The sequence below is a fragment of the Lobosporangium transversale genome (assembly GCF_002105155.1).
Source record: "Lobosporangium transversale strain NRRL 3116 chromosome Unknown BCR41scaffold_42, whole genome shotgun sequence".
Taxonomy (NCBI): Eukaryota; Fungi; Mortierellomycota; class Mortierellomycetes; order Mortierellales; family Mortierellaceae; genus Lobosporangium; species Lobosporangium transversale.
The window spans coordinates 295,627-306,654 of NW_019029020.1; the positions used below are offsets into that span (position 1 = coordinate 295,627).

At 40.0% G+C, this 11,028-nt stretch overlaps 2 protein-coding genes across 2 annotated transcripts; both read left to right on the plus strand.

Annotated features, from left to right (window-relative positions):
- Window positions 1-2,588: 2,588 nt before the first annotated feature.
- Window positions 2,589-5,357, plus strand: BCR41DRAFT_373719 (hypothetical protein; the record flags this gene model as incomplete). The annotated part of the gene is made up of 3 exons (XM_022026807.1): window positions 2,589-4,114; window positions 4,285-4,402; window positions 4,689-5,357. The coding sequence occupies 3 exons, from the start codon at window positions 2,589-2,591 to the stop codon at window positions 5,355-5,357; spliced, it is 2,313 nt and encodes a 770-aa protein (XP_021877954.1).
- A 1,604-nt stretch (window positions 5,358-6,961) lies between these two features.
- BCR41DRAFT_340391 (hypothetical protein) lies at window positions 6,962-9,566 on the plus strand. The gene is made up of 4 exons (XM_022022190.1): window positions 6,962-7,492; window positions 8,254-8,399; window positions 8,529-8,844; window positions 8,950-9,566. The coding sequence occupies exons 1-4, from the start codon at window positions 7,207-7,209 to the stop codon at window positions 9,558-9,560; spliced, it is 1,359 nt and encodes a 452-aa protein (XP_021877955.1). The 5' UTR covers window positions 6,962-7,206; the 3' UTR covers window positions 9,561-9,566.
- The last annotated feature ends 1,462 nt before the right edge of the window (window positions 9,567-11,028 follow it).

Consider the following 11,028-nt stretch of genomic DNA (forward strand, 5'->3'; position numbering starts at 1 on the left):
AATAATGGAGATCATTTGGAAATTGGTTTAATTGGATGTTTGCACAAAACTTGGATGTACCATTATGTTGCTGATAAAATGTTTTTCGTCATCATAGTATTACATACAAATACTGAAATATCTCTTTTAATAAGCAATGGCTACGGTTAGACTATCCGAGTACGAACAGAAGACTTTATATTGGCTAGAAAAGTAGGTGATATAAATGGTCGGAACAGAGGCTGTGATGCGAATGTAGAGATGAATGGGCGTAAAATTCGAGATGAATGATCAATAGCATCGGTTGTGCAACAACACACTAAATAAAAGACACATGGAGATAAAGAAAGTGCAAGGTATTTGTATGGATGTGAGATAGTGTATGTTATCGAACAATAGCAGCTGAATACTATAAAAAGATTCATCTGTGCGAAATCCCTTCACGCGATTATTTCCTGAAAGGATGCAGAAGGTCAATTATGTAAATAGCGCAACAGAAACGTTTATACGGGATGTTGCATTTTAGTGTTTTATACGACGGACCAACAGCCATGTGCGCTCATGTTGTTGTCTGTCTCTCATCTCCATCTTTCTCCACACAGGAGCTCATTCTATCCCAATCCTCCATTTTTTTTTGTGTTACTTCACCAATTCATGGCAGCAAGCTGGTCTTTGGACAATATGGACGAGAAAGGCGATAAACACTATATATTCCATAAACATCATCCCACTCTCATGTGTACTACAAAGTGTTTGCACGTACGATTGGATCGGTCATACTACGCCTTGTTTACATACTCGCCACGTAATAAAGGACAGCGGTACCATTCGAACATTCGTGTAAATTGGCCTTGGGCGTAGATGTAAGTTTTACAGAAAATATACATGGCTTATTCATTGTTTTTTTTATTTATTTTTCTGAAAAATACAAAGAGACGCCGGTGGGTACTAATATTGATCCAAAAGCCCAAATGGTCAAGTGACTAAAGATCAAGATGGGTGTAGGACCATTTGAGACGTGTATTTACAGGCAAATTAGCTGCTGTAACAGTAGGAAGCGCCGTGGTCAAGTTTACCCAGAATGACGAAAATGCAAGCGGCGCCAGAGGCTCAAGGCTCAGGGTCGAGACTTGTGCTTATTTCATTTATGCCATTAATTGCTCATTGTAGAGTTATAGGGTATCCGCGCCCTTGCCTAGAATCTGTTAAGGTTTATGCAGCGGCAAATATCTTTTCTTTAGTTGCTGCGTTCCATCTTTGACTAATATATTCTTTTTTTTCATTTTTTTCATGTGTGTTAAATGTTTACCTGCTTTTTTTTCGAGGGTATTGATTTTGGCTCCCTCTTTTTTTCGATTCTGTATTGGATATCCCCTGTTATTGTGATCACCGCTCTCCTCCAATACGATCATCATTTTTTACTGTTGGTCCAATAGCCTTTCTCTCACTTCCACAGGCATCGTTTGTTTATATGAACACGGCTCTCTTTCTGCATGTGCTTTCATTTTTTTTATTTTTTTTATTTTTTCTCACTCTTGCTCTTCGATAAACTGAGATGTAAAAAAAAAAAGAAAAAGAAAAAAAAAAAAAAAAGCTGCTGTTCTATTTGTTGATGTTTTTGAATGCTAGACGTGTTTGGTCTGTTTCTGGTGGTTTACAGGCTTTTTTTTTTCTTTGTTTGTGTTCTTGATGGTTTGCATGTTTGCTTGGGTGTCTGTGTCTGTGTGTCTGTGAGTTTGACCATCTGACCAGCTTTTTAATTTTCATGATGAAAATGATAATTTGAAGAGAGATACAATAAAAATGTTTTATTTATATTTTATGATACATAATATATATAATATTGGACAATACAATTCTTATTCAAAGCCACAATTGATCAAAGCCATCTTTGGAAGTTATTCTAAAATGTAACGAATGAATTGTGTCAGTGACCCCAAATGAACCGGTTTTATTTCATATCGATTTTTTCTAAACCTCTGTTCCTTTTTTTTTTTTATTTCTTCACCCCCCCACAAATCCAATCTGTGTTTGAAAAAAAAAAAAGTGCGGCTATTGCATATTAACACAAACACAATTACACAAACTCACACAACATGCGCTTACCTTCACTCTCCTTTCCCATCTCATCCTCATATTTCTCACCCACGTTTTTTTTTTTCCGTTCCACGGTTCTCACTTCTTTTTTATTCTTTTCTCTTTCTCTTTTTATCTTTTTCATCTCATCTTCGCTGGGACATTCGTACTTTTTTCATTGTCCTTGTCTCATTCCATTGGTTTCATCCATCATTCACACACATTCTTCACATTCTTAGTTGCATTGTCTTATTTTCCTTCTCCATAACTACGCCTTCCCTTCTCATACTCCAATATCCAACAACAGTATTAAATACATATTCTTCTTCGACATCACAATGGGGAATGTATCAAGCGCTGACCATGACAAAGTCAATGAACTACTTACTAGAAGAGCAAGGAAGAAGATCGATCGGAATAAAAGGTCGCAACATCATCAGCAGCAACAACAGCAACAACAACAACAACAACAGCAACACCAACCGTATCGAAATTCAGGGGGAGCTGCCAACGGTGCCCATAGCCCCAGCAATATGAATGGTATCCAAGGTACTTTCATGCAACGTCAGAAATCTGGTTCTCGGTCTCAGCATTTGCCCCATCCGCTCGACCAGGCAGAGTTTTATACCTTGGCCTCCAGCACCTCACTTACTGCCACAAACCGTGCTGCAGACCAACCACCCCACAGCCCTGCATCGCCTTCTTTCTCCATCCCTTCCTCGGCCACAACTCCCACGTCTGCTAGTTACCAAGGTGACCTGCCATATCCCACCACTCGATATGATGGTGAAACAATCTCCGCCACCGCCTCACCAACTTCACAACGGCATCCATCTTATTCCAATCCGTCCCTGAATCAACATCACTCTACGCCGATCATCATCTCTCCACAGCGCCATAATTATACGAGTACTAGCAATGATGATAACCAACCCGTCAAAAGTTCTGCTTCCACAAATATGCCCTCTAGACGTGGCTCGGAACACCATCAACATCATCAGCAGCAACAGCAGCAGCCCACATCTGACTTGCACCTACTTGGCACCTCACCCGAGGCAAAGGATTGGCTTAAGCAAAAGCCGACCCGATCTTCGGCTCATATGATCCATCAGTACAACTTTCAGAGCCACCCATATTACCAGCAACCTGGGTCTATTGCCGTCAAAATTGTTAACAACACCTGTCGCAACATGAGTGACTATCCTAACGTACCATCAATACCTAGTCCGGGTACGCGACTATTGGGTAATGGTGTATGCCAAACCCCAACAACAACGTTACTGAATGGCAGTAGTTATCAGAGGAGCAAGAGTATCTCAGCTGTATCGAATAACGAAAACAGTACCTTAGCAGTTAACGGTTCCCGAACATATGTATCGGCGCCCATCCCTAGCTCGCGGTCAAGGGGAATGAGCCAACCTGAGACAATGTCCCCAAGTCAACTTGGGCCCCAGAATGATTCATCGAACGGTCTCTTGCACGCTCAGGGTGTATCATCTCACAAGACTCTTCAGGAACCACGCGTGGGTAAACTTGTCATGTCTCGATCCAAATTGGCTTCACCCCTAGCTACATCGGTCTCTCCAGTGACTACTAGCAATTTAATGATACCATCGCCTCTGGGCTCACCTCTAGAGACATCTTCACCCAACGGTTATTTAACCTCTGAGACAGACAGCTATGCCTCATCAACCCCTTTGGTATCACGGCAGCGTCGACTAAGCTCAACTCTATCCTCTCTCCGATCCTTAATCGGCAATCATCCACAAGGACTTTCATTGATCGATTCATTGGAAGAGGAAGAAGATGACGACTTGGAATCACTTTCTGAAACTGAGACGGGAGATTCTGAGACGGATCTCGTGCAACGAACACAGTCCTTGACTACTGTCGACACCCCCGTCATCGCCGAGCCTACATCCGATAGCTCAGTAACTCCACCAAGTCAAGAGAAGCGGAATGTCCGCAAGAGACCTCCTCCTCGACTTGAATGGATGGCAGACAGAAGACGATTCAGTGTCTCTAGTCTTTCAACTATCAATCGAGATATTCAGGACAGGTACATATCATACAGCATTTGATTTTTTTAAACTTTTTTTTTTTTTTTTTTTTTTTTCTTCTTTGGGGCGTATGGCATGATAATTGGGATTGATGACTAAAGTTTTATTGAATGTTGTACACCTTCTTGGTTTTTATTTTATTTTATTTTATATACTTTATTTCCTTCAGCCAAAAAGGGCAGCATGCATTATGGAAGTATATTGGTGGCGGTAATTCACATGCGCCTCTTCGATTTGATATCGATCGCATTCTGGATTCTGGCTGTGGCCTGGGAGAATGGACTATGGTAAGCTGGGTCTCAATGTTGGTAATGGGGCGAGGATTTCTTTTGCCTACCATTTTTTTTTTTTTTTTTTTTTTTTTGAACAGCAAAGAAAAGGGCTCACATCCCACAAATATTATATATATACCATTTATCCCACACCGACACGTGGCTACGATGTGTGTTTACTCCACACTAGTTCGCTGCAGAAAGGACGGGGGAGACATGAGACAAGGAAAGATTATCAATTTCATGTGTAACGGTCATGGTCTGACTTGATGCTTTTGTGCCTTTGTTAATTTTTTCACAGGAAATGGCCAAGGAGTTTCCTAACGCAACCGTCTATGGAATCGATATCAACCCAGAGTTGTTTCCTAGTGCACAGCAACCTGTTCCAAGTAACTGTCTTTTCACCCAATCGAATCTCCTTACCCGCCTCTCGTTTCCAAACAAATACTTTGACTTTGTTTACCAACGTTTCCTATACCTTGGACTGACAGTTGACGACTGGCCAGTAGCGCTTAAGGAACTAAAGCGGGTAATGAAGCCCGGGGGCTATATCGAGCTTTTTGAACCCTGTATGAGAGTCCATCGAGCAGGAGCCCGGACGCGAGAAGTGATGCGGTGGTGCTCACGTTTGTTACAGGAGGAGCGCGGATTAGACTTTGACTTTGCAGGAGAAAAGATGAAGCGACTTTGTGAGTCAGAGGAGATTGGTTTCCAGAATGTGCGACTGGAACGCCTCTCGATCCCAGTGGGTGGCTGGGGAGGACGTGTTGGTCAAGCAATGGCAGAGAATATGGTACTGATTTTTCAAAACTTGCAATCAGCTTTAATGCCTGACGATACGACGCAAACACCGAACGGACCCGCACAAAAGGCATTTGACAATATGGTCCAGAGTTGGGTCCGAGAATGCGAAGAAAATAAGTCGTACATTGATTATTATATCCTTGTTGGTCAACGACCCATGGAATAATGTTTTGTAAGCAGTGGCTTGCTTGAGAGAGTAATGTAGATTTTTTTTTTTTTTTTTTTTTTTTTACACTTGTAAATATATTATTAAAACGCGAGAAACTTCTCGCAGTGCATTTGCGCGCATGTTCTGTCTCCAATATTTTAAACGACACATAATTATTTGATGAGCATTGACCATGTTCGATCATGAATGTTTTATTCTTTTATTCATCTCTTCCTTGTATTTTATCAATTAAAAAAAAAAAAAAAAAAAAAAATACAGACTGCCCAGTTAGTGCTCAATAGAAATTGTAGTAAGTAACAAGGTTACACCACAAGGTCCTCGATAAAAAACAACAACCAAATGTGCATAATCATTGATTCGCATCAAGCCTTGTTACACATTATATTCTCTGTTTATGCTTTTTTTCTTCCAGCACTTCCTCCTTTGAAGGAAAATTCAAATCAACAAGATCATAAAAAAAAATAAAAAGAAAAAGAAAAGAAAAGTTTTCTAAAACTTGTTTTGTGTATGGATGAGATATCTTCGATATCGATAAAATCATCTTGCAAAAAAAAAAAAAAAAAAAAAAGATACTTAATGAGAAAAAACAGTTTTTTATTTTATTTTATTTTTTTTATTGCTTCTTTGTTGTTGTTTTTGTTGATGGGAGTTTTGAAGAGTATGATGACTATGCTCTCATATTTGCCATCTGACCCTGCTTCTAGACTATTTTCAAGTGTTAAAGGAAAATAGCAACAACAACAACCATCGTTATTCCTCTGGGTGAGCAAACCGATGGGAGCAAAAGAAGAAAAGAGACAAAGAGAATGATGACAAAAAAAAAAAAAAAAAGAGAGAGAGAGAAAAGAAAATATAGATCGGTCACAAGATAAAAAGGAAAGAGAGCGCTTCAAAGACTTTGAAGAGTTACAGGGAAAAGAAGCGCCCCAACTTTCTTTCTTTTAAGAAGAGAAGTGTTGCTTTGAAATGACAATGACGAAATAAGGTGGTGAGAATTGTTTGCAACAACAACAACAATAAAAAAAAGATCTTATCAGTGAAAAGTTGGGTACACAAAAGTGGCGCCAGTATTTGAGCGTTTCCTTTATTTTATTTTATACTATTTTGTATTTTAATTTATTTTGTTCCCCATATTGTCATCCCTATTTACGTTGTGCAAGAAAACAGTCGATCTAGACAGAGACTTGGCAGAGCGAAGCAAGACGATCAAAAACATATTCAGCCCAAGCTATGTCTCAATAGAATAGCATGCATCCTTCCCAAAAGTTGCTGTATACATAAAAGATGAGTATATTTATTTAACAGTTGTGGCAAAAAAGAGAAGAGAAAAAAGAGGGCAGTAAAAATGTATAGAGATGGTCAAGCATGCACTAAGTCAGATAATACAAAGAATTGAATGACCGATGTTGATAATTGAAATAGTGAGTGGGCTCTGCGTCTGAGATTTGTGCGATGTTTGATAAGATTTGTTATCTGCTGCCAGTCAGAAGCCGCATCGCCCTTTTTTTCATTTTTTTTTTTTTTTTTTTTTTTTGGTCTCATGCTCTCCCAGTTCACACACACACAAAAAAAAAAACGTTATCTCTCTCTTTTTTCTTCCTCTTTTCTTCTTTTCCTCCACATTCTACTTTCTTCTTCTCTTCCCTTCCTCACCTCCTCCCTCAATAACTTCCCTCTTTCGAGCCATTGCTCCTCTTCTAGATTATATCCTCGCTCTCTATCTAGCTTCTCCTTCTTTGTCATCCTTGGTTATCGTCCAACCTCACTCTTCCCCATCCTCACGTACATATAACTTGTATCTTCCCTCCATCCACTCACCCATTCAGATATTTCTATCCTTCCAGACATGATGCAATACCCCGTTGCTTTACAGACATCTCATTTGTCCTCAGCTCCTGCCTCACCAGAGCCACACACACCCATTCCCGATAATGAGCCTAAAGTGATCAAGATTACCAACTGCAAGATCCTCAGGGACCACAAGATTATTGAGAACGATGCCGTCTGGATTCAGGGCGGAAAGATCATCGACCCCCACAAGTTCTTTTGGTACCAGAAGCGTCTACCTGACCAAGTCCTGGATGCTAAGGGTTTGCTTGTTGTCCCTGGTTTCATCGAAGCACAGATTAACGGTAAGAGACAAAGAGAATGAAAGAAAAAAAATAGAGCGAAAAAGAGGGAGGGTAATCGAGACAAGTGGATTCGACTTCTGTTTCTTTTCTTTGTATTTGTTATTCCCCATCTCTTCAACATTCGAGAGCAAATGATGCATGCTTTGAATCATTTCGTTTTTTTTTTTTTTTTTTTTTTTTTGTTTATGGAAAAAAGAGTACATCCGTTTGGAAAAGTATTTAATGTTACACACTTTGCACACTTTTATGATTCATTTAAGATCCTATGATCCTTTGATCCTATGATAAACAATAAGCCCACCTTTTATCGGCCCCTTCAGGACTTATAACGATAGTGTCAGCAACAACAATACAGCTGCTTCGATGCTGGTTTTTATACAGTATGAAGGGAGTCTATGGGTATGAGAGGTTAGCAACAAGGGCTGATCAGATTCATTGTTTTATTGTCTTGATTTTGATTTGTTGTGATTCCTTGAATGATGTCAGTTGCCTTTTTTTTTTTTTTTTTTTTTTTTTTTTTTGGTGCGCCCATCTGTTGTCTCTGACTTCAAAATAATTCCAAATGAAAAGCACGGCGGAAGAACGAGAATGGAAAAGTTCCTCTTCATATTTCTTTATCTTGTTTATCCTGTTAACATCCATGAGGATGAATCATACGGCGGGAAGGGTGGAAGTTGGGCCTGGTACTTTCAATTAGCCTTTTGTGACCCATGGACAGAAAAGATTTTTGACTGACCTTTTTTTTTTTTATGATTTCATAGGTGCCTTCGGTGTTGACTTTTCTGTTCCTTCTGACTATGATACCTATGAGAAGGATCTGTTGAAGGTCAATCGAGGCCTTCTCAAGTATGGAACGACCTCTTACTGCCCTACCATTGTCTCGTCTTCCGCATCAGTATATCACAAGGTAATAAAAAACGTTGTGATACAGTACTAGACATGTGGACACAGAGACAAAAAGGGGATCTATTAAATAGTATACTAACCTCCTTCCCCAAAAAAAAAAAAAAAAAAAAAAAAAACTTGAATTGTTTAGGTTTTGTCTCACTTGAAGCCAAGAGCTGGGTCCGCCAAGACCGGTGCCACTATGCTTGGTGCTCATGTTGAGGGACCTTTCATCAATGAGGCCCGTATTGGTGCCCATGAACTGAAGGTTTTGCAAGCTTCTGCAAAGAACGGTTATAAAGACTTCAAGGACGTATACGGCCTTGAAGGCGAAACCCCTGAGGAACAATATAAACTTACTCAGGAGAATCAGAGCTCGGTTAAGATCATCACTTGTGCTCCAGAGTTGGATGGTGTCATGGATACCATTCCTGACCTTGTCCGCGCTGGTATCACTGTCTCTGTTGGTAATTTTTTATCCCGGTGTTGTTCAATATCTTGTAAGGTACTCTTTTTATTTCTTTCAACTGACACCACCTTTTTAAATTTCCCAACATTTAAAAAAAAAATAGGACATTCAATGGCCAACATTTCTCAAGCAGAGGAAGCTGTTGAAAAAGGAGCAACGTTCATCACCCACTTGTTCAATGCCATGCCACAGTTCCATCACCGTGATCCCGGTGTTATTGGTTTGTTGGGCTCACGTTTTGATCTTCCACGCCCTTATTATGGATTGATCTGTGATGGTATCCACGTCCACCCCAACTCTGCCAAGATTGCATATGACTCGCATCCAGAGGGTGTGATCCTAGTTACGGACGCCATGTCCGCTATGGGCCTTGCTCCTGGTAACTACCAACTTGGTAACATGAATGTCACCAAGGAGGAGGATCGTGTTTATATCGAAGGTACAGATACACTTGCAGGAAGTGTCATCACTTTGGACGCCTGTATCCGCAACTTTATCCAGTTCACATCCTGTACTCTGATCGAGGCTCTCGAAGCCGTCACATTGCATCCAGCAGTACTCTTGGGAATCCAAGAGACCAAGGGTGTCATCAAGCCTGGTGCTGATGCCGATTTGGTCTTCTTGAGCGATGACTTGTATGTAAAACGTGTCTTTGTCGCTGGCGAAGAGGTCGACCTGGATGCAATTGACGTTCAGATCACTGAGAAATTTTAATAAAGCAAAAGAAAAAAAAAAATGGAAAGAAAAAAATGAAAGTTTTGTGTGTTGCGAACCTACAAAGAATTGCTCATATACAAGGATTCACTCTTAGTCATTAACAGCACCAACATGTCTGGATAGCTAATCTTGAGCCAGTCCATGGTCATACTGGACTACTCTGGCTCCGATATTTTGGAGTTATTCGCGAAGGAAACGCACTACAAAATGCTGAATAGATTTCGAAAAAGATGGACAGCCGTCTGACTGTTGCTCATAGAAAATTAGACAAGATGTGACTGAAATGATTACAGTAGAGCGATCACAGGAAGGTCCTGAGGGGATTGCCAACACACTACATTGGATATCTGGACAATTTACATATTCTGATATTTGTTTCTTGAACCATAAAATGGGCAAATTTGCCCATTTAGCTTACATTCATATACAGTGGAATCTCGATAATTGTACACTTTTGTACAATTTTCGAATTTGCTATATTTCTCGGTTATTGATTGGCTAAGAAGCCCACAATTCATGAAAAACTATTCTAAAAATCCTCTGCTGATTCCCCTACTCCAGTTGAGTGTGGGTTTTTTAGAATACTTTTTTTTAAAAGAGTAAGGCTCTTAGCCAACCAATGGCCTAGAAATATATCAAATTTGAAATTTGTACAAAAGTGTACAATTATCGAGATTCCACTGTAAATACTAATGCAAGGAAGCATTTTTTTTAAAAAAAAAATGGAATAAATAAAGGCAAAGTCAGGTGCTTCATTATTCACTTTTTCTGCTCTCTATTTTTATGTCTTTCCTGACTCGTTATGTATTGTGCCTCTATACTATCGTAAATACGCAATGTACTTTTAATCGTGATATGACCGGCGTAGAAAACATTGGTAGAGTGTGCCTTGCGCATGTGTCCTCTCTCAAATGCAACCCGAGGAATTCAAATCCATCACAGCGGCAACACCGACTGCGGGGGGTTTCCTTAGTAGCACCTACGAAGCGCTCGCGACAACAATGGTTGGAGGGGAGATAGATCGACTCTCCTCCTCACATATTTGTAAATGAACCAATCATACTTTTCGTATTCTCGAGATATCGCAGCTATCCGTTCTTTCTGTCCATAGTTATTTAAACTGATTTCGACCTGTTATTAGATCAAGAGATACCCTTCTAGTGCATCATACTGAAAGTAGATCACCTTGAGCGATGGTTTTTAGCGAAGGCTCATTCAGTAACTGCGTCTCATATATTTATTTTTGGGCACTCAGAAGCCTTAGAAGTGTCAAATCCATACAAACATGATATAGCTATGCCGCTTAGTGATTTAAGGATTTAAGGAGCCTGCCATATCTGATAATACACTGAAACAGAAAGATGGCCAGAAAAAAAAAGATAGTGGTTACTCTGCTTCAAGCTGCCTCCTCGTGTCCGATCAAGATTTGGTTAGATACGAATGTTTGAGGCCTTGATCGGTGGGT